Below are 27,476 nucleotides of genomic sequence, written 5' to 3'. Positions count from 1 at the left end.
TTCTGTGTGTCAGCCCTCTCCTCTGTTTCTGCCTCTTACTTCCTGAGCTGCTCGTCAGCAGGAAGAGGCTGAGCACTGAGGCCAGACTTCCCCTGCTCTCGCTGTCTTTTTTGGTCTATGACATACTGTTTTATAATTGTCTCATGCAGTAATGCTTTTTCGTTCTGCTGCTGACATTCCCCTCTAGTGTTGTTACTCTTTTTTTTTAATAGTGAGCAGTCAAATGAACAAATCATCCAAATGATTTGATCTGATCTTTTCATCTTTGCTCATTTCTTTGCATATTCAAACGGGTCGACACACATCTTGAAATAAAAAAAGTCTTATGGAAATACGACCCTGCTCACATTCTGTGTGCATGTGGCGTGAATATTCAACAGATGCTCGTTTAGCCTCCTCCTCCCCTCCCCTCCCCTCTCCCCTCCCCTCTCCTCTAAAGATTTCCAGATGTTCCCCCGTTCAAACTGTGGAATGTACAACTTCATGTTTGCTGCAAGCTTCACTCTTTGCGCCCTCCCCCCCTTCTCTCCCTGCCTCTCACCTCAGCCTTTTACGTTCACAGTTAAAAGTCATTGCTCCCCACCTCCTCTCATTTGCAATCTTTTTTAACCTCCTCACTTTTTTTGATTTCTGCATCTGCGTAGATCACTGAGATTGGACTGACGTAGGCCTACTGGAGTGTAAAGAATACAAACCAGGAGGAAAGAATAAATACTTCTGAATATTGGAAGAAAATAATGATCCTAATCAGAAGCTACCATCAGCACAGTTTCAGTTTACCAAAAGCATGGTTCAAAGGTCACTGTCTCACTTTGGACTGGTCCACATGTTTTGCATTTTATTCCTAAACTGAAGCTCAAAAGCAAAATAAAATTCCCCCACCCTGCTCTGACCTGTAGGTCCCAGAGGTCGCATTCACATTTATTGTAAAACCTACAGGTGCATGTGCATGGACATGCTTATGTGGTCAGGACACACACACAAAATCACACAATGCAGCCAAGCGTGCTGGCTGTGCAGCTGCTTCCTGTGCAAACATAGGTGGTCATAGTTGTTGTTATTCTGCAGCCTCTTAACCTTTCCATTGAACTTTTTTCAGATTCAGATTAGCCCTGAAATTGCTTTGCCACAAGTTACCACCAGCATTGAGCAACCACTGGAGGGAGTTATGGTACAGAGCATTACAAACTGTAGTGGCAGTAGTAGTAACCAGATTGGCAACCCATTACCAGTGATGGTGGTGGACTGCTACAGTTTTTTTCAACTTTTGCTAACATGCATTGTTCAAAACTGAAGTCACAATGTCAAAACTCATTGAACAGGCAACAGAAAGGAAGTGTATGTGGACCAAACTGTGAAAAATGTTTCATTGCTTTCACACTAAATGCAATCAGTGACCACTTTCTCTAATGTCTCAGTCCTACTCCACCACCTCCGAAACACTGTGTATTTGCAGCACATTTTTTCAAATGCTGTTACCCTGTGTCCAAAACTGTTAAAAACATATTCAAAACAGAATGATGCAAATATCCTGCATTTCTGCAGCAATCAGACTGAAATATATAGAATATCTTTACGTAAAAGCTATGTTTATGTCTATGTGCACTGAGAGCTGTGTGCAGTTTTGGACAGAAGTGTGGTTAGAACTGAGTGTAAAGCAGGAAATGTGCTTGTATTTTAGTAGACTTTGTTAAGGTTGTTCGTACATGAATTTCAGTTTGTGGTCATTGTAGCTCAAGTTTCAGTGTTGTTGTCTAGACAATTGAGAAAAACTGTATGATAGCTCTGAAATTTTATGAATCAGTTTTTTGTTTTTATTTTTCACAAGTAAATTGCTATAGACAATGATATAGAAAAGGATGTTGAAGGAAATTTCTGCATTTCTGATTTATTCTTGTTACATATTCTTTACTACAGTCAATAAAGAGAAAATATGTTCTTATTCTATAATGAAATATTGATTTATGTGTGTCCCTGTTGTTAGTGTTTTTTAGGTCCGTGTGTGCTATGAGCGAGAACTGTTGTCAGTGTTTGGACGAATGAGTTTAATTTGAGACATGAGGTGTTTTGGTGGTTTGAATGAGTTTTGGAGTTGAGAACTGGAATGTTGGTAATACAGACTGTTTGAAGAGTTTTGAAAAAGTTTTGACCAATGCTTGTAAGCAATTGAAAAAAATGTGTTAGAAGGCTTAGCCTCTTGAGATAACCCATCTTAAAACAAATATAAATAAAAAAACACACAGCATATAAAGCAAAACAACACAAATACACAAACTCTCCCAGGCCTAGCCACTCCCGCACCATTCTATCTATTTTTAATCACTTTACTTTATTCCATTTACATGTGGCTCAGTGTTTTGTCGTTTTACACAATTACAACAACAAAATTTAAAATTGAACCAGCAAAGTCTCTAACTTTGTCTGTCTGTTTGGTGCTGGGTTTTGCAATGGGTTTATCAGAGCTTTTTTGCTTGAAATGGTTATTGAGAGGCTTGTAAAATTAAATAATAAGCTAAAAGATGCTAAAATACTTCGTAGCGCTGAGGGGAACTGCAGAGTTGAGTCTGTGGGTTCATCATTACGAGTGACCCTGTTCACATTAGTTGAGCCTATGATAATGTAAAAATATTGATAGTGCAGCTTTAAAGATCCACTACATAGGCAAACTTGACCCTATTTCTACCTATGGGTATAACTAAATTAACCTAACCTATATTTCATCAGCCAGGTCAGCAGCATCCACACCCATCACTGCAAAATAGCAGGTAAAAAGATTAAAAAGATTTATTATCACTCCTGTATACTGTATAGTTAATGTTCTATATTTCACTATCTCCGCCCTACTTGCAAGCTCACTGCCTTACTGTGAAAATATGATTTGTGGTATTTGTGTCAGTTAGAGGCCACCATATGCTGTGCCAGACGCCTACTGTGGTGCTTCTGAATACATTTCCAACCAGTACTTTATCTTTTATCTGCTTTCTGAACACAGCCACTCTACTCTGTTTGCGCTGAAAGAGACACTGAGCATTTGGTTTAGGTGATTCATTTGTTCAGCAGGGCCTGGCTGTGGGATATGACTGTCTTTTCAAAATTCCTTACTGATGACAATAAATGAGGAGGAACGCAGCTGTCTCTTCGTACAGCATGAGTTTTTTTTCCCTGATGGAGATAGACACGACTGATGGAGATAATGAAGCTGAGGCCAGGTACTGTACCATTCACATACACATATGGAATATTAGACATATATAATTTAACATATAGCACTAAAACGGTCACTTCCACACTGAAATGTTATGTTCAAAAACACCCGAATACATAAACTACTGAAAACCTTCACCATCTCACATGAAATGTAATGAATTGTGTGCTCTTTTTCTAGATCTTTATTTGGTCTATGTCTTATTTTCTTTATATCTACACATTTACATTGAGGATAGGGTGGTGCTCAGATTACAATCCATACAGAAAAAGAAAAAATAGATTCCACCTTGTTGAACTGAACTTGCTCTGCCTTGGCACCTGTGTCTGGTCCCACTCCCTTCAGTTCCTGTTTCCTGATCTAGTGTTTAGTAGTAGTGCCAGTCTAAAGAGGAGCTTGTAGTCCTGCCTGGATTCACCCTACAACTCTAAGGCTGGGTTTAGCATGGAGCCTGCCAGCCACCTGCTAGCTTCAATTCCTGAGTCACCCAAGCTCCAGTCTTCTAGCCTTTAGCCTGCATCTAAGCCTGCTTTCCAGACAGCTAACCTCCAGCCTGCGAGTCCCCAGAGTGCTATCCTCCAGCATGCAAGCAGCTGGCCTGCTAGAATCCAGCATTCACTCTGGCCTGTTATATGCCTGATTCTACCTCCAGTGATTCTCTTTCTAGCCTTAAAGCTGGCCCACCTTATGAAGGCGCAGCTCTCGAAGATGTAGAGGCTCCCTGTCATCCTGCAGGCACCCCAGCGACTCTGCTGGCCAGCGCCACAGAGATGTAGCTGCCCAGGATCACCAGTCCTGTCTGCTTTCCAGTCAGCGGCCCGGCTGACTCCTGCTTCTTCGTTTCCAGCGGGCAGCCCGATCAACCACTGCTCCTGGCTCCTCGTTTGGGGCCTGCTCCTGAGCTGCTGCTGTCTCCAGTTCCTGCACTGCAGTTACCAGCAGCAGCTTTCTCCTGACCATGTTCAGCTGCAGCAGCTGTCTCCTCCACCGGCCTGCAGAACTGTTCTCCCTTCATTGGGACTTTGCTTCTGTCTTGCCCCCAGGCCGCCTGCCTGAGGTCCCTAGCTCCGCTTTGGTCCTGCCCCCAGGCTGGCCATGTGGGATCACCAGCTCCATTCTTCAGCTCCTCGACACGTGCCCATGATTTTATCGTCTATGCTGCCCTAATTAGTTTCTCCTGTGTTATCCTCCCCTCACACCCAGTTTGTCTGTTGTCGACTTCATGTCAAGCATTCCTGTCCTTTCCCACTATTCCTTGTGTTTTTTGGATTTGGATTGGTTTATTTTCTGGACCTTTTGGTTTTTGTTTATTGCCTGCTCCCTTGTGGATTGCTTGCCTTGTTTGGACCCTTGTCTGCTTTCACCTTGTTGTTAGACAGTATTGTCTTTTATTATTATTAAATTATTGAACTGAACCTTCTCTGCCACTGTGTCTGCATCTGGGCCCTCTGCCTTGAGTTCTTGTTTGCTGATTTGATATACCGTGACAGTTTACACCTCAGTGTCAGCAAGATTCCAGCATTTGGGGAATTTGCACAACCGTAGTGCAATGGCTGAGCTTAGTGTGCAAGTGAAGTGCAAGTATCTCAAATTTGCACCGTGGGTATGTTTGGATCACAACCCAAAGCTTGTGGCCTTACATTAAGATAAAACCATTACCCCCCATTAACAGGTTAGACCTCAGGAAACATATAAGCTTAAACTTAATTACTGTCAGCCTTCATGTTGGTCTGTTGGTCTTATCAAACACAACATGCTCAACTGCTCAGTGTGGAAACACCAGGAAATCCAACTTTCCACAGATTTTCAGGCAAATTCACCCTTTCTTTTCAGACAATGTATTTTTTTACTCTGTTGACTGAGCTCTTTCTCTTGCTTCTCTCTGTCTCCCGTCTGTCTTTCTCTCCAACAGACTCACAGAGTCAACACCACTTGAGCTCACATAGCGAACAAGCATAATAAAGGGGAGTGTGAGTCAGTCTTTGTCTCTGTCAATCTCAGAAAACATCATGGAACCGACTGGCCCAATTTTAACAAGACTGTGGTGAATGGTACAGCTTGCTATTGAAACCCTCATGGTATTTCTCTGTATGTTATTGATTTCATTTATCTCATTTTAATGCACAATGACTGCACAGTTGTTTGTGTAGTGAACCACATGTATCCTCTTTGTGGACACACTGCCTTGGCATTGAGTAAGCCTGATGTTTCTTGCAGGACTGTTTGATGCTAAAGGACGCTTTGTTTCACTGATTTCACTGACAAAAAGTCAAAATGTTTTCCTAATTTCTTCCAAATTAGCTCTAAAAAAGGAGGATTCCCTTGTGCACAGTGATAATATTGAGTCTGAGTATTCAGCTTGTATTTTAGTTAGGACATTTTATAGTAGTTAATTAGTTTATAGTTTGTAGATTTCAATGAACTTTGATGGAAAGGTGGTCAAAGAGCCCAGAAGGAAGGGATTCCATACCCGTTTCTCAACACATTTTCTTTTCCTTTTTATAAAGTTTTGCAAAACTACTCCTGCTACAACTTTATTCCTGTCTACTCCTAATTTTGGATGATCTTTTTCAATAGTCCACATGGTTACCACTTTCCACTTCTTGTACGCATGGTCCAATTAAAATCAACTGCTGTAACTCTTGAACATAGAGTGTAACTGTACCAAAATTTAAAATGTGCCGGCACAAATCAACTATGGAAATAAATTCGGAATGTAACAGGTCATGAATCAGTGGTTGTGATGCAGACTAATTCGAAATTGTGCACAATTTGGGCTCTTATGAGATCCTGATGTTCCTGCATAGGATTTTGATGACTAAAAGTCATGGCCACCATCGTGTCTGTCACGCTGTATATTTTGCATAGAGACTATATATTGTCCAATGAGAGCTTATCACAGCTATATCAGAGTATAAGTCAGCTGATAAGTAACAAGAAATTGCAGTAAAGAAAACCCACATAGTAGCTGTTTGAGACACAATCTTAGTCAGCAGATGGATCTTCCCAGTTGTCATGGAAATGTGGATGTGACTGAAATGAACTGTCAATCTCAACAACATTTCAGGGAATTTAGAAACAGTGTCTCCATTACATAGTTTGTCCACCAGAGAGCATAGACAAGTTTATTTTTCAACTGTAAAATGTCCCACTCACTTCATATCTTGGTCACATCCCCTAATGACCAAATTTGAGAGATCCTTCATATAATTTTGTTGATTGATGTATTGAAAAATCATTACTGGCCAGTATATCATAATCTGATTATTAAAACCCTCAAATACTGACATTGGTATCGCCCTCATTAACTCAGTATTTGCACTTTAATCTTGACACAGTTCAGGATTCAGATACAGATTAGAAATTTCTAGATCTCATCTTCTATTAAATATCGTCTTCTATGAAGAAGTATATTGCTTATGCTATGTTTACTGCAATGTGTCAGTCAAACAATGTGGGCAGCCCGGCGGCATCTTCTTCCTTGGATTTTTTGATTTGGATGAAGTTTGTGTTGCTGTAGGTGGCGCTCGTTTTTTAGACTGCTGCTGCTCAGTCTAAATACTCTGTCCTTCCTTTTCTGTTTATTCCACGCAAAACAGAAAATACATCAGTGTCTGTTAACCAGAGGATTTCATGTAAGGATTGTCTGGTGCAACAAACGCTAGCTGTTATTCAGATAGAAAGGAGCTAAAAACATACCTTATAATGCTGCTGATAATTACATTAGCATCTCTCAATGATGAAAAAAAATGATCCTGTTTTTCCACACTGCTATTACAGCAATGGTCAAATGATGTTGCTGATGACGATGCTTTTAAATTGCACTGTACAGTATGTGAGTATCCATTGTTGCTCTTTCCTTTTCTGTCGCTCTCACTCTCCCTGCCGCCTCCACAGTGATGCGTGTTGCATTAACGCTGAGGTGAAGAGTGGGAGGTAGAGGGCAAACTGAGAGGGCTACAAGAGGGATGGAGAGAGAGCCAGAGAAGAAAAGAGTGTGTGGGAGACTGAAACACAGATCTGTGGGATAAATAGATAGATAGATAGAAAAATAGATAGATAGATACATAGATAGATAGATATCCTTCCTTCATTCCTCCTCTCCTTCATTACCTCATTTCTAAAATGTCTGACAGTGATGATTTCCCAAGGGTAACCCACTCAGGTCAAACTAAATCTAGAAGGGAATGAGAGAAGGGAGAGAGAGAAAAATAGAAACATAGCAATACAGAGCGACGACAAGTGAGAGATGAGAAAGAGAGATAGAGATGAGATGGAAAAGAGAAGCAGCTGGAGAGGAGAAGTTGGTCTCTTTGCAGCTCCAAAGCTCTTAAAGCCCCGAAGCTGTGTGGAGTGTAAATGGGAGGGAGAGAGAGGAAGAGAAGGACAGATCGAGAGGTAAAGGGAGGCTGAATAGAGGAGGAGAGAAGCTGGGAGGGAGAGAGAGTGAAAGGAGAGGAGAGGAGGAGGGTTTGCGTTGGTGTGTTGGTTGGCAGAGAGAGTGCTTGTCAAAAAAACCTTCCTCTGACAGAAGGCATGATTCACAGCAGAGAGGGGAAGAGAGAGGGAGACAAGCAACAGAAAAAGAGAAAAACAGCAGAGATAAAGAGAGAGAGAGAGAGAGAGAGAGACAGAAAGAGAGGGAGAGAAACGACAGAGGCAGGGATGCCGGTAAGAAAAACAAATGAGGATGCTGATTTGAGGCAGAATGACAAGACATTACCAGGATGGGACTGAGATCGACGGACTGGATTGACTGATGCCTTTTAATGACTGTGACCATGCTGATAAGGTTCTGGCTTTTCTATTGATTGGGGAGAAAATAGAGCAGATGGCAGCAGCAGTGTTGAAAGAGAGAGAGAGAAGGAGAGAGGGAGAGGAGATGCTTAAGAACGAAGGCACACTGAAAAGATAGAGAAAGAGATGGAGAGACTAGGACTATCAATAGGCTACTTTGATGGAGCTGAACTAATTTGTGAGGATGGCATCACTAATATATGCAAATTAGACAGTTCTGACTCTTCAGTACGAGCTGGATACTTCAGAACTACCGAGGAACGCTTTCTAAAGATGTTTTTCGATATGTGAATGTCATTCTGTTCATTTTTCTATGTCAGAAAAAGAAGTCTAACTGGAGTTTTGGAAAGTAAATGATTATTAATTTCTCTTTTAACTTTATTCCCCGCGTGAGCTGGTTCAAGTGTGGTGAAATTCGTCTGTGTCATTGTGAGGTTACCACATCTCTCAGTATGTGTGGTGGTTGCCACGCTTCTGTGGTCAAGATTTGTTTTAAATGCCTTTTTCTTTTGATGTTGGTGACTTCCTTCAAGCTAACGTTTAAAGCTAATCATTATTCTAAATGCTGTTGTTGCCTCTCACAAAACTGCAGTTAGCGGGCTAGCTGCTGTAGATGAACCAGTTTGGTACATTCAAAGCAGGAACGTCAACATCAAATCAAATTTTCACAATGTCATACTATGGAAAAAAATTCAGCTTCTGGTTTCTCATATTGATGGAGGGAACAGCTCTCAAGGAAGATTGATGTCATCGTATTTTTGGCACCAAATTTGCACGGGCTTTAAGGCTGCTTCGTGCTGTCTGTTGCAACTCTCCAACTTCAAAATGCTTTGCTGGCATTTTAAAGGCTTTTTATCTTCTGTTGTCTTGGCTGTGAGGAGTTATCGTCCATTTAAGTTGTGAAGACTGTTGATATGTCCTCATATATAACTTCTACAAAATTGACCAAAGAGATTAACCAACTAGAGTTACAGTATTTAGCTAAGCGATTTGCCCGTCCTTAGGAGAAAAACTGAAATTTCTATGTAAAGAACACTGATGGTTTCTCCCCTTTGTTGTCTTAACTGTCAACATTATTTCACTGTTTAGGTTGGTAAGACTGTTGTATATTTCCTAATAAATAACCAAAGCCATTGTTCCACTGAGGGATTCAGTATTTAGCTCAATTTTAGCCCGTCCTAGTGAGAAAAACATACATGCAAAATTACATTTAAGGTTTTTCTCTTTTGTTAACTTGCCTATGAAGTGTTATATTTCTATTTTGAAGCCTGTTGGTGTATATGTTCTAAGATATTCCTAAGTCAACACAGGTTTTATACAGTGCATTTGTGATGGCTGACCTCCCAAATTACAAAAAGTAAGTACATTTTGAAAAAACACTGTCAAAGAGGATTTAAAATCAACAATTTGAAAGTCCATCTGGTTCTCCCCTAATCCCAGCACGGGGCTTCTCTTCACAGCATTAGTACTAACCTAGTGATGGATGAAGCCTGGGTTGGTGCTGTTTGACTGTTTAAGATTCTAATCAATAGACTGATGAAATGGTTTGCTAGCTTTTAGACACCTGTGGGTTACTTTTCCTCTCAGTTGTTAGAGAAGTGCTCTGTAGGCACTACTGGATTTAGGCCCTGTCTACATGAACTTTTTCTACACAGTTTGGCCGTTCGTCCACACGGAAACACAGTATCAAGCCACTGAATCCGAACATTTTTGAAAACTCCTGCTAGGGTGAAGATTTTAAGAAACTTCGATTGCAGCGCTGTCATGTAGACAGTAAAACCGGAGTTTCTGCCTTGATTTTGTGCCGCTATCTGCTTTGTTTACCATTTTATTAGGCTCTGATTGGCCAACATGGCTTCACAGCTAGGGTCATATCGCCGCCTGGTGGTTTGGCATGCTCTTGACAGCGCTTGATAGCGTGTTTTTGCGTTTTCATGTAGACAGAGATTTTTTTTTAAACGAAGGAAGAAAAACTCCGTTTACGTGTGGGACTGGGCATTAGATTTGGAAAAGTTGAAAAAAAATTAACAATTAGAATTGAAACAGCAGAGACAGTGATACCTGGGCTTTTACTCCCCATTATTGGTCAAGTCCAAACAACACTGGATCCTGCAATTCCTACAAAATGAAGTAGTTTCTTTTTTTAGACCCTCCCTGCTTGGTTAAACCACAAACCGATTTCTTCAATTTCAAAAGGGCCATTCATCGTTACAGAGGACATAATACAACTGTTTTCACAGGTTGAGTAGTACTTCTTGTGACAAGTAAAGTGAGCTTTGTGTTTAAAATTGGTGGCAATTGGAAAAGCATATCAGTCTTGATTAATGTATTAATATCTTAAGGCTGCAGTAGGCAATCTGAACATACACAATGCAGACGTTTCCGACACGGTCTCTGCTGACTCGTATCACTCTGCTAAGCTAAATGATGCTCCACACATTTTGCTGGGCTTGAAGCGGAAAATCAGAACTTGTTAGCACTTACTTGTCAAGAAGGAATAGGAAAACCTCTGCATCGCTCTTTAGACCCTTACACTCTTGCCATCTTGATAATGCCTTATCTGATCTCTGCTATGCTATGGTCAATATTAAAATTATTTCAACCAAAATTATAATGAAACAATATTTGTTACTGAATGTGCTAAGATCCACTCACTTTAATATTTATGGATTTTTTTTTCAAGCTGTCTTACGTTCAAACCTTTTCTTGTTTGCTTTGTTTTCCACAGACAGACGACAGCTAAGCAACAAACACAGCCAGAATGTGAGGAGAAGCTTTGACTTGATTCATACTTCCATCCACTGTCTCCGTCTTTCTGTCGCTCTGTGTCTGACTGACTAATGCTCCAGTGGATCAAGACTTAATTGGCTCTGAACAGACAGCCAGAACAATAAACAAGCAGAATAAACACAAATACAGTCACGCTGGGAAGAGAGTGGGAGAGAAGATGAGCTAAGAACAGTAAAGCCTGTGGACATAAAAACTGGACATATTTTGTCTTGTATTTTCATGTTTTTATTCAAAATGTAGTTGGAATATTTCCTGAAGTAGGATTCCATCTCCAAATTTCATTTGGACATTATGATATTTACATTGTACTTATGTCATGGAGCTTTTGACAAGCGGATGTTTTTCCCCAGCAATGCCATACTTTGATCAAAAGAGTGTCCTGACTTCACATTAAAACAAGAGGAATATGCTACACTACCAGAAAAGAAAAAGAAACATTTTGAATTGAATTGACATTTATTTTGCCATGGCCCTCTCAAGGCTGGCTTCCATGCCTATTGCACATTCTGAAATTTATATTGCAAGCAAACAATTTCAAAATTAGTTAAATTAACAAATTCACAATTCACTCTTCAAGCTTCAGACGTGCCTCCCACCAACCCCTCCCACCATCAGCCATCCAACCAACCATGGGCAAGCCTCTTAGCCGTCCTGGGTGTTTCAGGAAGAGCTCCTGCTGCCTGGAGAAACATGGAGCTGGGGATGGGGGAGTGGGAGGGCGAGCTAGGGCTGTGGAAGGGGGATACGGAGACGGCTACGTACCCCAGCGGTCCATCTACGATACCATGTGTATCAATCAACAAATTGACAGCCATCACCATCACCCTGGAGGGTCCATAAGGCGAGACTGTGGAGGTGAGGGGAGTTTTAGCTACTCAGCAAGTGGCTCCCTGAGGGTTAGCAGGTCTCCAGCTGACATGTTTGATCCGCAGCCACGCTCTTTAACTCCCAACCCCTCGTTTGTGCGGCGTCTGGACGAAAGAGCCATCTATGATTCATTGAAGCTTGGGGGTCAGGATGCTGATGGCAGTGGCTGCCATTCGCCAGGACGTTTCACCCGATCAGTTTCTCCCTCTGTGTCCTCGTTCTCAGCACCGGGAGTGTCTTCCTCGTCATCCAAGAAGCACCACCATCACCACCACTATCACCATGGAGACAGCACAAAGAGCAGAGATGGCCGACATTCCTGGAAGGTCTTGACACCTCCAAAACACCTGGAGTGTCTGGAGCTTACTACAACTGAAATGATGGACAGAGGAGGGGGATATCTGAACCCAGGGCACTATCCCCCCCCTGGGGGCCAGTCTTCCTCTCTTACCTCCCCCCTCATTTCCCCCTTTTCCGGTTCACCTCTCTCTTCAGGTTACCATACTCCGGTCTTTTTCTCCCCTGCCAAACCTCGACCAAGTCAGACTCAGAGTTTGCGCTGTTCCCCTCCCCAGGTCCACCAGCCAAGGCATTACTCCCAAAGCCAGAGCCTCAGGCTGTCACCACCCCATGAGCTTCGACGATCCCCTTACCGTGCCCCACTAGTCCAACTGTCTGCTCACGACCTCGAGCAGGACCTAAGAGACCGAGGAGGAGGATGGGGCCGGAATGAACGAGAAAGAGAGTGGGAGAGGGAGAGAGAAAGGGAGATGGAGAGAGGGTGGGCCCAGCGAGAGTGGGAAAGAGAGAGGGAGAGGGGGAGGCTGGAGAGGGAGAGAGCGAGGGAGAGGGAGAGGAGGGAAACATCAACTTTTGGGACCTTTGGCTATGGTCGACCAGTACCTCTGCGTTCAGACAGAGACTCTGTGTTTTTAGAGCCCGAACAGGTCCTAGACACAACACCCCTGTTGCTCCCACAGCCCTCACCTTCACCCTCCCCCAGTGTTGCCCCCAGAATGGGCACCGGTGCTGTGGGTAGGAATAGAGCTGGGTCAAAAGTTGGCACTGAAAATGTAGGTGGGGGTATGGTTTCCAAGTTTGACAATGGGAGTGTGGGTTTGGTGTTAGTTGAAAGCAAATCTGGGTGTGGGCCAAGGTTAATAAGTCAAGATGGAACTGAAAACATGTCACAGGTTGAAATCAGGTCTGGAATACAAGAACACCATACAGCTGAAAGTTGGAACAAATATGACAATGGATCCAGGGCTAGCATTAAAAATGGGTCTGAAAAAAGAATGGGCTCTCAGGTGAAAACAAGACCAGGGGGGTGGGATTTGGAAGGAAAAGTGCAATCTGGGGTGGAAATAGAAAATATGGTTCCAGCTGTAAACAAGGAGGGACACAAGGAGGGACACAAGGAGGGACACAAGGAGGGACGCAAGGGAGGTACAAGGAGTGGGGAAAAAACTGGAAGGGGTGTGGCAAAACCAGAACCTATTGCTGAGTTTATACCTTCAACTGTGACTGACACTGAGAACAGGGTTGGGCCTGGAGATACAGTTGAGATTGGAGCTAGATCTGGTCCGGGGACAAATCCAGAGACTGAGGCAGAGGCTAGTTCAAGGCAGGTGGATAATAGGACTGGAATAGAAGATGGAGGTGTAGCTAAAGTTAATAATGAAGTTGGTTCAGCAGCAGAGTCCAGAGTAGGAGCTAAAGTTGAGTCAAATGTTAAGATTGCTCCTATATCTGAGCCTGAGGCAGTACTAGAAGCTGGGGTTAGTAATGAGACAGGGACTAAAAGTAACTCCAAGACTGAGGTTGTCAGTGAAACCCAGAATGTCAACAATATTACAGATAAAGCTCCGATAAGTGTTGGGGCTGAGGATAAAGCTGATACTGTCACTGCAGATCAGGCTGAGACAAAGCCTCTGGATATAGATAAAATTAAATCTAGCCATGTAGCGAAAGGTTCCCGATCCCAGAAGTCCAAATCATCTAAGTCCAGCTCCAGGACTCGACCTGGCACGGCCACAGGGCTCCGACCGGGTGTGGTCAGCCCACGACTAAGCAGAGGGCTTGGAGACCTTGAGTCAACGGGGCCCACTGAGGGCATCGAGTCCACTTGGCCTCGCCGAATCATTGTCAGAAAGAGGACTGTACGGCAGGGTGGAGCACTCCACAACCTTCCTATTCTCCCCCCACTCCCCTCTGTGCTCTCAGCATTGGAGAAGAGGCGCCCGCATTCCCAACTCCACCCTCGTCCAGGCCACTTGTCAGAAAACCCGTTAACAAACTCAATGAACATTACAAGTATTGTGGGACGATGCTCACTTAAAGAGCCCTCTCATCCAGAACCTGGACAGGGGGTGAGTTTGGTGGGTAGGGCTTCCCTGAAGGAGCAGAATTTGGAGCACTGGAGGGTCTGCAGAGAGCAGGAAGAACCCAGGACATCCAGGAGCAAGGAGAAACAAGGAGAAGAGAGTAAAGAGAAGACTGAGAGGGAGGAGAGGAGGGGGAAAGAAGAGAAGAGAGACAAGGAGAGGAGAAAAGAGAAAGACAAAATTGAGGAGAAAGTGGGTAAGGAGAAAGAAAGGGTTACTGTCAGTGAGGGACTGGTGGAGGAAACCAAACGAGAAAAGTCTGAGAGAAGGATTGAAAGGAAAGTGCAAAAGGATGGAAACAAAAAGGAACTTGTGGAAAAGGAAAAGGACGTAGAAATTATGTGTGAAAAGGTGGAGGATAGAGGGATAAAGATTAAGGATGGAATACAAGAGTGGCATGGACAAGAATTGGAGGAGGTGGTGGCTAAATTAAAGAAAGAAGAAGGTGAGGTGGAAGGAGGAGAGGGAGGAACCCTTGGAGAGGAAGGGAGGGTGGAGAGTTGGGATGCTGTCCTTGAGATGGTCACCACATTGTGGGATGATGGCTGGGAGAAAGGGGGAACAGAAGGAGGAGGTGATACAGATTCTTTCTCGGGCTCCCTGCAACGTTGGCCTCTTCTTCGCCCCCCGATTGGCTTTGGGGGCTCCCACCCCCCCTCCTCAGCAGCTTCAGAGCTCAGCCTAACAGAGTTAGAAAGGAGAGCCAGGGAGCTGGACTCTGACCTAGAGCACCTAGACCTGTCTCAGCCCCATAGGGACACCCAGGATTTGTACCAAACACTGCTGGAGTCACAGAGGGAACGAGCTGACATGTACCAAACACACCCTGGGCCGCAGAGAGAGAAAGCTGCCCTCTTGACTGGTAGGTATTAGCTGGATTTTCTGTGTTTGTTTTCATTCCTACCATATTTTTTCATTCATGTCACTTATTATGTTTCATATAAGGCAAAATGTTTTATGATCACTTAATTAAAAATAAAATATCCTGATTATGTCACAGTGATGTTATCAGGGTTATCTTGGCTTAGGCTTGGAGACCTCAAATTTATAACAGAAAGCTTGCCTTTTCATAAATGACTAGTGCAGGGCCTGTTCACAGGGGTTGATGGGACACCTCCCTGAGCCTTTTAGCAGTGCAGTGCTTGTTCAAAATCTGTCTCCTGCCTTATGCGTCATCAAGCAAGAAGTAGGTCTTAAATGTGAAGTATTGGTTAACTTGAAATAGTAGCCTTTTAATACTGTGTAGGCAGCTGAGCAAGGACACTGCAGGGAGTTGAGCCCCATTCTAACAATGTGAAAGTACCACTACCAGTGCCATTTATTTTTGGCTAAACACTGATTTACAAGTATTGCAAATGAAATGAGGTATATAAATACTTTAATGTACAATAAATACTTCACATAGATTAAATGAAACTATTAGCTTAAAACACAAGATAAATGCAATTAATTAGTTAATGAATGACACCTGTCTTGAGCACCTTCAAGTTATACAGTTTGAGCCAATTTGGGAAAAAATAAATTCCCTGACCTCTTGCAAAAAGGCGGTAGAGCAAGCTACTGGAAAATTTCCAGTTAGCATATCATGAGGTTCCATTTTTAATCTGCAACAGAGAGAAATGAGATATAGTAATATATATATCATGTATACCTTATTATATCACCTGCAGCATTAACTTCAAATGCTATTTGCACTAGCCCACTGTGTAATGCGCTTTCTCTTTCGTACAAAGTTATAACTTAATAAAAGTCTTACTTAACTCCTTATCAACAACCATATTTTGTAAATCAAATATTTAATAACATAATCGAAATACGAACAGATACACACACACACACACACACACACACACACACACACACACACACACACACACACACAAGCTCACACACAGATTCCTGCCTTCATCAGGGAGATCTACCATGTTGCAGTGAAACCCATTAATTCACATTTTTATGTTCATGGTTTATTGTTTACTATGTGAGCAGTCAAAACAGCAGTAGTATTGTACTGTATACACTGAGCACTTTCCTGATGTCAGCAGTTGCACTGTATTGTTTGTAACTGAGAGTGGAGAGTTTGGCTGGGATATTGGCTTTGAATTGTTTCATTTATACATGTACCAAAATAACAGGTGGTGAATTTGTGCCAGCAGAGTGGAACTGTCCATTGTTCTGAACTGATGTAGTAATCCACTGCCAGGCATAGACATTGTTTTCCAGTATTTTCTCCTCATTAATATCAGGACAGTGCTGTAATATGACTTTAGAAAGGAATAATGAGATGTTGTAATGTTTTAGTTAGCTTGACTTTAGAGCATCACAATCCTCAGTGCATTGTTTCACATCAATGCAATCCAGTTTGTGTTGTTTCTTGCCGTTCCCGGTTCTCTCAGAATCCAAGACCTATAATTTTAGATATCAATGTTCCATCTCCCTGGAAGCAGAGCTCATCTCACTATGCAGCTCATTTTTTACAGTGATCATGAAGGGAAAAAATAAGTCTAATAAAGACACAACACATATGATTTATAAATTATATAATATTAATTTGGTATATTAAAATACTTTTGAATTACACACTGGCTTTCTTAGATAGTTCATAGATCATTTCAGCCTTAAGATACTTTCCAGTAATAATGCCCAAGAAAACAGTGATACCAGTTTGGCATAAATAGGTAATAAATAGTTCACACACTTCTGGCTCAAATACTCAACTGAGATCTGTTTGGCATCTAGGCTTTGACAATAACTTGCTCCCTAAGGGGACAACATATTGAGGTGGATGTTGGGGGGGGGGTTAAGGTCTGGATTGTTCCATTTAGGGGTGGGGGTTTAGGCTTACAGAGAGGTTTGGACTGGGGCTTGTTTGCTTGTCTGTTGGGATCTGGTAGTGCAGATTTGGTTATTGGCAAATATCAAAGATATTTAAACATTTTAATAAAGTTATTACAATTACCAAAATTATTAATAAACGTTAAGAACTACGGGGCACCAGGCTGAGATCAGGGACCTATAACCAAAATGTGAAAGGGGATTTGTCCACTTGTCAGTATTTAAATACTATTTATTACCGTAAATCCGAGTACTGACTGCAAGTTTTCTTTAAAAGGTAAAACAGAGTTTATTTTCTTCAGCACCGATCAATGAGCAATAACTCCAGCAGATAAACCATATTATCTACTCAAAGCACAATCATATAATAATCAGAAAGCAGGTGTGTGCATGTGTGGGTGTTCATATGAGTGTGTGTGTGGCACAGTAGAGGGGGAAGAAGGAAAATGGTGGACTTGAGCATGTGGGTGGCTCGTCACGCGATGATCCTAAATGGTGGCAGGCCCTTGAAGCTTAAACAAAAGGATAGGAACCACAATGGAGGACACACTCCACCTGGCCTCACCAAGAAGGCATGGAGCGCAGCTGAGTAGGCTACCATGCCATCTGTGGGTTCCAGATGTGTATGTATGAGGATGCGTGTAAGGCAGGGCTATTAAACTACAAATTCAATTGTGCCAGACATTTTCTCACGAGTTGGGATGGGTAACGTTATCATTAGAATTTTATTGATACATTCTTATTAGTACACCTTATTGGTTCAGTTCTTTATATTACTCTCATCAGTTCTTTTTCCTTAATAAAAAATTGGCTTGTTAAAAAAAAAATATCTTACTGGAAACAAATCTAAAATGCCAGAAAAATAAATCAAATTCCTGATATTATTATTACTAGTATTATTAAATACTAAGTGAAGTTAAGAAAAGAATGATGAACTCAGTCCCTATCAGTCTTCCCTCCTCCTGCTGCTGGTAGACAGGAGCTGGTTTGTCTCAGCAAGCATCTGAGTTTAGGCCCTACATGTGCCATATTTTTATGTAAATGGAAAACTGAGCTAAACAGTTACTAAAGACAGTAGGGGTGTGACGAGACACTTAACCCACGAGACGAGATTCGAGATTCGAGATTGGGTTCACAAGATCAAGACAAGACAAGATTTTAACACTATATTTAAGAAATCTTTAAAGCTGAATTAAATAAATATTCTGAGCATCAAACACTTTTTTCAAACACATTTTTTATTTATTTACATAAGAGAAACACAAAATTCTGGGGGCAGGTGACAATTCAAAATATATAACCTAACTATAACAGATTATAAGCCAGTGTAGCTCTCATTCATTCTGTGCCGCTTTCAGATCTGTTTCTCCTGTAGATCAACTTTTCTCCTGTAGTATCCTCTCTGCTGAGTCATGATTTAGTCTTTTGTGTCTTTGTTTGGGGAAGTAACCTCTTTAAATGTGACTGTGGCACCTTTTCACCATAATGAGTAATTATTATATTTAATTTAGTTATAAACTTCTGGACTTTAATAGTTCCTGTGTTTCAGCAGATTTTCTGCTCATGGTCTCTGTGTTCACTGACATGTCCAGAGAAAAAGGCAAAATACTACCAGACTAAAGTCATCATTTCATGGGAAGTCTACCTGGCCTTCACTCTGCTGTGCATTATGTTTTTGATCCGTTGGTAGTAACGTTATCCCCTTCAGAGCGTTTGACTGACGCAGTTTGGGACTGCATGCTGCATGTGAAACCAAAAGTAGGCTAAATGAAAAACTTGTGATCAGGCCCAAATCTCATCACAGATCCACATTAACTTCCAGTGCAGCTCGCAGTCCCAAACAGAGCGGGCTGTGCTTCAGTTTTTAGATGTTTATGTTGCAAAACTCTTCCACCTAAGTTACCACTCGTCATATAAAAAGGTCTGGACTCACAGCGCGAGCGTGTTCAGCTGTTTACTATCACAGCCTATGCTGGTGTCAATCAGCTGGCAGGAGTTGATTCGCTCTCTGAGTTTAATCTTATCAGCTATACATTTGTTTTTCACTGCGTGAGAAAATTAATGTGTGGCTTGACAGCGTGTGAAAAATGTCATTTGCAAGAGTCTTGCGAGACAGCTTTTTACCTGACGAAAATCTCGTCACACTAGATCACAAGGGCGGCTGTGGCCAGGTAGAGCGGGTTGGCTGTTAATCGGAAGGTCGGCGGTTCAATCCCTGGCTCCCTGGTTGCATGGGGAGTATGAGTATTGCTTGCCCCCTTGGGCAAGATACTGAACCCCAATGTTTGAGCACTGAGGCTCAGTGTATGAATGTGTATGAATGCAGATGTAGTGTAAAAGCGCTTTGAGTGGTGAAAAGACTAGAAAGGCGCTATACAAATATGGAGCATTTACAGGACAGACAGTCTTAACTTCAGCTAGTCTGTAATAATTAGCTTTAACCGAACTAGTGTTTGTGTAAAACCAAAACACAGCTACGGTGGATGAGAGACTGAGCAGATTAAAATGTCGTGTTACTGAACAAATCAACTTCCGTAATGTCAGCTGATCTGCTGGCCGACTTCGCTCCGTGTGTGTGTGTGTGTGGAGGCGCTCTGCAGAGACACAGAGGAGGGGAAAGGCTGCAGGTCGGACAGTCCTTTTTTTTTAGCCCTGGATTGGCGGTTATCAGTACAGCGCATGTGAAACTCTCGGTGAGAAGGAAATGAAATAGCTCTCTCGTTAGCTATTTGCACTAGTTTACTATTTAAAAAGTATGGCACGTAAGATCCTAAGTACTGCAGCAACAAAGCTAGACAGCACTCGACGAAAGAGCATTTACAGTAATGTCCGAGTGTGTTATCTAGTAAGTCTGCTGACAGATTTGTAGCTAGCAGCTAAACCTCTGTCTGTGAAACCTCTGGCTGATTTTGCTCGAGTCGACAACTTTGCTAACACAGCCAAACATCAAGCAAATGCAACAACACAAGACACAGCAAGCCAGCTAATCAAGTTTTTACTGACCAGTCCAACAGCTAGAAGGCCAGCTCGGCATCTGTTTTCCATCCTTTCAGCTGTTTTAGCTCAGGCCAATGAGTGCAAGCCAGTCAGATATTTACTCTTGTCCAGTCTCTTGCTCAGTCGGTCTCTCTTTTTCTCTTCATCGCTTCCTCCAAAAACACCTTCTTTGGTCTCTTTACAGCCTCTGCCATTATATCCATACTGAGAGAGCTAGCTTTTCACTATGAACGTACATGCATTATATACTTTTGCGTCTTATAGCTTGTTTGCAGAAGAGTCGTGTTGGTTGTAAACCACTATGCCGTTGCCATGAAATTTTGTTCGAATCAATACTTCGGTCAAAAATTTTCTTTCAGTGCCTAAGACTACGACTGTGTTGCAACCAGAGTCGCAGTGGAAAGGCAAAGGCAGAACCGAATGCAAGGTTTAGTGATGTCATGGCTGCACTACAGGAGACTCCTGCTCCTCATCCAGTAGGCATCCAGGATTTCCATTCAAACTTAAATCTCACACTCAGGTGCAATTTAACAGACCAGATGGATTTTGGTGCTGTTTCTTTGATAAGGCTTGAGTTTTGAAGTAGCCCTAGTCTTTGTTTTATGTGTGCAGTCCCAACATACCTCACGTCTACCCATTCTGCACCATGTTACCTAGATTAGGATTTGTTGGCTCTGGTACTGTAATTATCTTCTCAGACACCTATGTGTGTGTGTGTCACTTTTCTAATCCTGCAGGAAGGGCTAAGCTAGATAAATGCAAACCATCGACTCAAACATCGACATTGATCCACTGATTGTGATCAAATATCCAATGGCTTGACTAGGAGGGGAATGAATTGCATAATGTATTGATTATACACCTTGTATCTCTTGTTTAATTGTATATATAATTGTCTTGTTAATAGTTAAATCTGTGCTCTATTTTCAGGTGTGGGAAGCAGATCCCAGGTCAGTTTGGAGCTCAGTGCTCTGGCCTCACCAGCTATGGACACAGACAGACAGTCTGTTGACTGGTCAACCAAATCTGCTGGGACTTCCACTGTTGGCACAAGGTAATTCCTTGAAAACGGTTGTTGTCAGCAGTGAGTCTGAACAGTTCTCTGCCAGATGTTGACATACATCCTGGGTGACTGGAAGTTAATCGCATGGGGCAAAAACAAAATCCAGGTTACAATTCAGCCAAGATATACTGAAGCTCTGACCAAGATTATGTTTAGACAGGGTTAAAAATCCACTGGTCCACTATGCCATTGGAACGCAAGTTCAATTTAAAGCCATGCCTTTGTACTGTACATTGATATTTACTGGCTTTTTGGGCCAGTTTAGTGAATATGTGACTTTGACTAGGATATCTCGATAATTTTAACAAATTCTGTGGGTGCCAGTCACCACATTAACATGGATCATGGCAGATTAAAAAACTTTAAGTTTCTGAGAATTTCAAAGCTGATTTAAGCAACAAAATATCATTTTTGGATTTTGGGTTTTTTCTTTTCATTTCTCATTTTCTTCTCTTTTTATATTTACTTACAGATCAATGAAATATATCACCATCTGGTTTTGACACTGCTATGTACTTTGCAGTGTGGTGTCAAGAATTTTGCTTTTAAAAATGATTGTGTTTGGATTCTACATGTATGTAAATGCACAAAACGTCTTGAGGCTGAGCCATGAGTGATAGAAATAAACAAAATGGTTGTGGCCCAACACTTGAGCCTTGAGGCACACCACATGTAATCAATTAATCAGAACAGTAACAGTGAATAAAATAAACAAGAAAGATGCTAAACGAACTACAATCTTGGTCAGACAAAGAGTTTAAGACAGATTCCTAAATCTCGAAAATAAAGCAACATATTAGTGCTGAAGTTCCTAAAGTCGTTTTCACACTTTGTTCATTTGCTCCCATCTCCTTTTAAGTTTAGTCCAGCTGACTTCCTATTGCAACAAAACACAGCCATTTGTTTATTAAGTGATTTTTGTGTACATGTGGGTGATTTGGCAGAAGATTTGACTGCACATTTACATGGTGCTGTACAACATTTCTGATTTGGGGGCTTTCACTGGCATGACATGCAATGCAGTATATACTGTATGGCTTTAATATGTGATATATATTTTTACTTTTAAACTTTGTATGTTTTCCTTCTTTTTACACTATTTGAAACCCAACAGTTGTTGTAATTGTTCTGGTTAACATTTGTGGTCTGGACCATCATAAAACTCTGGACCATTATAAAAACTATTCATATAGGTGTCAGGAGCACTTTTTCCTGAATCTTCCGCAGATCATGATAACAATCATATATCATCATATAACAACAACAACATATATAGCAAATGTATTCATAATGATGTGTCCATCACCCAAGACATCTGTGCAAGCATTCAAATCAGAGCCATACAAATATGCTCTGTGGGGCTTAGAGACAAAAACAAATCAGTAGCCTTGATCCGAAAAAGTAGGTTACGATAAATTTGATGGCATCTGTGGTTACCAGTGGCAAAAAAAACACAAGTCACAGGATCTTTGCAGACACATGGGGATGTAGCAGTCATTTGACTGCCTTGTCCTTTTTCTAGCTCCACTAAGGAGGACAGCTCTCCAGACTCCAACGTTACACTGGAGTCCGACTCCAGTGGCGTCTTCCTCTCCTTATCCAATCAGAGCCAGGAGGAGGCTGGCTCTGACAGCGACCAGCCAATCAGTGGCTCCGACCTAGGCAGCAGCAGCACATCACTGGAGAAAGACGGGGATGATGCAGGGTTAAAGGAATGGGGGAGGGAAGAGAGTACAGAGCTTCAGTGGTGCTACCCATCACTCCTCAACACTTCCTTGCATGAAGACATAGAAGGAGATGGTGAAAGAGAGGAAGCATGGCATGGAAAGATGGGGGGAGACGAAGAGAGAGGAATAGATGAGAATGGAAGAAGAGCTGATAAGATAGGAACGGTTTCAGTTATTGAGACCTCACTTCACCATACAGATGAGGGATCCACAACTATAAATGCCCCACAAAGTGAAGAAATACCACACAGGAAAAAAGTGACCCTCATGGGAAGTCCTCCCCTTCCTCTGTCTCCCTCAAAACAACAGATCAAACACCTTCTAGATCCTAATCAGAAGCCAATCAGAAGCTCAGGACTGGACTGTGGTGACTTAGATCCCTTTGTCCAATCGGACAGCTTTGTTTACCTTGCTGTGTCTGCAAGACCTGCCTCCAGGGGTGAAGTCGCCACATTGACAGAAGTTCCCACCCATGATACTAAACAAGACAGTGTACGGCAACATTCAGACAGCATGAAAACACACTTGGACCAGTCGAATACAGAACGGGATGCCAAGCTGACTCACCTTGTCCCACAAAAACTAGAGGAAGGAGACTTTCTGTGCACTGACAGCTTTGTCTATCTGGCTGCTCCAGCCTGCCTCCTACTGGGCCCCGCAGGAACCACACCCTACAGCGGCAGGTATGTGCATCTTGGTGTGTTCACTGTAGCTGTAGTGAATTTCATTGTTTGTAATTCAGTGTGCGGTCAGACAAATAACGGTAAAGCAATTTAGTTAATGAACCCATAGATCCATCCATCCATCCATCCATTTTCTGCTCCACTTTTCTTGGTTTGGGGCGCAGAGGCAGACAGCTAAGTAAGGTATCCCAGTCTTTCTCCCTGGCATTGTCTTCCATTTCTCTCTGAGGGAATATCGAAAGGTTCCAGCCCAGATGTGTGTTCTTAGTCATCCATACGGTGTGCCTGGAATACCTTCACAGAGAGACCTCTATGAGGCATCCCAATCAGATACCAAAACTGCATCAGCTGTCTCCTATCAATGGAGCAGCCCAGCTCCTTCCAGCCCCACCCATTTCTTTAAGGGTGACCCCTTGCCACCCTTTGACAATCTGGACATTTGCTTTGTTTGGTCATTACTCAAAGCTCACGACCAAAGGTGGGTTTGGAATGTTGATCGACCAGTAAATTGAGTGTTTCCTTCAGGCTCAGCTTCCTCTTAATCATTACAGTCCAGTACAGCATCCATATTACTGCGGATGCAACACATTTGTCGATCCCACATTCCGTTTTACATCTTGGGAATGCCTGGTTGAGGCTCTGCAAGGATTACAACTCTCTACCCTACCCTATCTCTGGTGGACTTTTTCTCGCATCCCAGAGATGGTTAGGCAAACAGAATCCAAGTGGCTCATGTTCAGAGCCTCCATTGCAGAGGCAGCTGCTCAGAGTTATTAGTCCTTTACGTGGTTGCAACCAGCGGACCTAATGGTGAACACTAGCTTAGAAGAAGAAGGAGTCCTTGTCATTCAATAATATACAAATAGCTTGTATGAGTGTTCAGATTTCTGCTTTTTAAAAGCAGTGCATTGCACCTGACAAATACATATAAGAATGAGATTGGTGACAGGCAGCAGATGCCAGTGATTACTTTGGCCACTGCAATTAAGTATTACTGTAGTACAATATTCTTTCTGTTGTGTTTTTCCAGGGAGTCAGACTCGGAGAGTTCAGGATCTGGCCCTGTTGATCTATCAGTACTGGGTTGTGGCTCAGTGGCAGGGGACAGTGACTGGGACTCAGACCTGTCCGATTCCGATCCCAGTCGCTCCTCCAGAATCTCAGCTGCTGGTAACAAATCTGCACGGCCCAAGCGGCTGCCTGCTGAACCAGGCTGGGACTTGTTCGGAGAAACCACTGAACCTGAAGTGCTGAGTGAGCTCTTCACAGAACAGGACAGAAACATCAATGGCAAAGCAAGGAAGGTGACCGGGGTTTCCACCAGCATGGCAGGGACACAAGCCATTCCCACATCAACTCAGCCTGTCACTACGCCAATGAAGGCAGCGGCACCAGTAGAGCAGTCGTCAACAACAAAGAAGGTGACATGGCAGTTTAAACCTGCCCAGAGGTCAGTCTGCACAGGAAGCAGAAAGGAGAAAGAAAAAGAAGCAACATCATCGTCTTTGGTAAGGTTCACCGAACTGGGAGGAGGCGAGAACCATAGACCCTCCCCTTCATCTTCATCATCTTCATCATCGTCACCGTCATCTTCCTCTTCTGGTTGATTTGTGAAGGAAATAATTTTTGTTTGACCATTTAGAAGGAGCTTTCATTGCTTGAAAATGAATTGGTTGCAAAATGGTAGAAAACATGTATAACTTATAAACTGATGGCTATAGCTTTTTTGCCTGTAAATTCTGACTTTTGCATCAGCTGCTGCCATTGCCTTCTTATGACCTTATACAGTAAAGGCTGCCAAAAAAACCTGTTAATTGTTGCATTTTCAGAGATTAGCCTACACAATATTGTATATAATCAATTTAAGTTTGAGACATTGTGAGACTCAGGCTAAACAGAAACCTTCAGGTTGAGATTTAATGGAAATGTGGCCGCTGATAGAAAGATATGCACAGTGTCACGCCAAATGGATATTATAAACAGTCAAATTTTTAAACACAGGGTTGATTTAATAGTTACACAGTCATATTAGTCTCTATCTAAATAATACATTTTAATAGTTCCGTGGGTTTTTTATTTATTTACTGTACAGGTAATACACAGCTAAGGAAAATAAACCAGAACAGAAATCACATATCAGGCATTTTCAGTCATTTGGCTTGGTCACCTGTATTTAAACATTATTATTCCAGTGTTGGAAATCAGCTACAGTGACACATAAAAATGATTACAGTTGAAGAAAAATATTTGTGTGGAACATTGTTTTATTGGTTTATAAATATCTAATGATGTTAATGTGTCTCAGGCCTTATTACATTTCCTTCCCCATTTAATGCCTCACTTAAACACCTGCTTACTACTTCATATCTGAACTTTAGTGAACAATGTATTTTATAATCACATCCAACTTTACAGTGTATTTAACAGTGTGTCAATAATATATTTTGAACATTGAGATTATTACAGAGTGAAATATATATACTGTATATGTGATGAATGTGAAGAAATGAACAAATAATGGAAGGGATTAGTAATAAAATTTAATTTAAATGTTTTATTTATCAATTAGATTTCAAATTGTGAATGTAATTGAGCAATATGCTTACAGATTCATACTATATTCTATGTTACATATGTGGAAAAGTGTTGCCTGAGTGATGTGTATAATAATGGCTGAGTTTAATTTTATTTATACAGCCAAATACTAATTGTAAATGCAGTCTTACACTAATTTAGAGGTTCTATTTGTAACATTTCTAAACACTAATTTATCAGGTAGCTTGGTATAATTGACTTAAACATTAAGACCATGGTTGAGATGATTGTTAGCCTTTGTCCCACACCAGTGGTATTTTTAGTGCTAGTCATGAGACTTCATTTCCCATAATCCCCCCTCTGTCTCTCCCTTCCGGCGAGGCATCTTTGGCTTTACTGAAGTGGATAAACACGTTGAAGATGATATTTTCCCACTTGCCTCTCACTACTCTCCACCATTTGTCACTGTTTGCGCTGAAAGTAAAGCAATCCAAAAGATTTCGCTCTAAATCCAAATCAGTGGCACACAATGTCAAATGCAGTTAGGAGGGTGGTAGAGCTGCCAATCATCTCAGGAGTGGTCTTGTTGTTGATTAATTATACTAATGTCTCAAAATGAATGTGGTAAGAATTTACTGATGTTAAAAATGATACATGTAGCACCTTTAAAATATATAGATCAGATTTGTTATTCTAATACAAACGTGACAAAGGTAAAGTGGCAGGTCAACAAACGATCAGTTACACAATAATAATTCTTGTTACAATATGTGGTTATGAAACACTGTGTGGGAAGTCATGGCATGATTTGCATTTGAATTTCAAATTGGGCAGTCAGAGGTAACTGTTTGAATTTTGACAACTTACAAGTCAACTAAATGTGACTTAGTCTTGAGAGTGAAGGTGATGGCACTAGAATTTAGTGAATCTATTGTGGGGATGCTGTAGCCATATTTTTTGATTGAGATGGATGGGGTAAGGTTTGTTTTCTTTTTTAGGCAAAATGAAAACTGTTACCTTGTGCAGCTTCAACTGCTATTGTGAACATTAAAAATGCTCTGCCAGTCCTTATTCTTGATGATGATGCTCTGTGTAAACCTACAGGGTTTGGGAGAGCCTTAATGCACCTGTCATGTTCAGCGGTGGATTTATTTCTGGTGCTTTTGAGCACACATTTACAAGCATAACCACAGATGCATTAAAGAAAATGGTATTTTTCAACATGGACCCTATTTCTCATGTCTTTGTGTCTAAGAGACTAATGGGGACAACAATTTTTGAAATTGATTCAGTACTGAGTGAAAGAGCTGCAGCAGCGATACTGGCTGCAATATAATCAGCCATGTATGTAAAAGTGCTTGTTTTTGCTACTGACAGGCTCAGATTAAGTGTCTGACTGTTACATTCCCCGAAAGTGTCCACAGGATGAGGAGAGGAACAATAAAATTAATTCCAGGGAAAAGGGAAGCAGCGAACCGAAGTATATGTAAAAATTGTCACAGGTGGCCAGTGTGGTTCAGCTACCAGGCTTTATTCAGCTCCACCTCTTTGTCCATTTTGGTAAGACGGTGACCGCCGGACCCTCCCACACTG

The 27,476-nt window shown here is 41.9% G+C and overlaps 1 protein-coding gene across 3 annotated transcripts; it reads left to right on the top strand.

Moving 5' to 3' along the window:
* The first annotated feature begins 7,470 nt into the window (after positions 1-7,470).
* LOC119910969 lies at positions 7,471-27,110 on the top strand. 3 transcript variants are annotated; one of them, XM_038729839.1, is made up of 5 exons: positions 7,474-7,876; positions 10,731-14,905; positions 20,806-20,929; positions 22,461-23,348; positions 24,379-27,110. In XM_038729839.1, exons 2-5 carry the CDS (start codon positions 11,422-11,424, stop codon positions 24,953-24,955), a joined length of 5,073 nt encoding a protein of 1,690 aa, XP_038585767.1. In that variant the 5' UTR covers positions 7,474-7,876; positions 10,731-11,421; the 3' UTR covers positions 24,956-27,110. The 3 variants fall into 3 exon arrangements, with proteins under 3 accessions (XP_038585768.1, XP_038585767.1, XP_038585766.1); XM_038729838.1 differs by having other exon boundaries at positions 7,474-7,997; XM_038729840.1 differs by lacking the exon at positions 22,461-23,348 and having other exon boundaries at positions 7,471-7,997.
* Positions 27,111-27,476: the final 366 nt, after the last annotated feature.

Source organism: Micropterus salmoides, unplaced genomic scaffold (assembly GCF_014851395.1).
Source record: "Micropterus salmoides isolate LMB-PRFRI ecotype aquatic unplaced genomic scaffold, ASM1485139v1 Ms_hic_scaffold_19, whole genome shotgun sequence".
Classification (NCBI taxonomy): Eukaryota; Metazoa; Chordata; class Actinopteri; order Centrarchiformes; family Centrarchidae; genus Micropterus; species Micropterus salmoides.
Note: the sequence above shows the minus strand (reverse complement) of the source record. Positions and strands in the feature narration are given on the sequence as shown.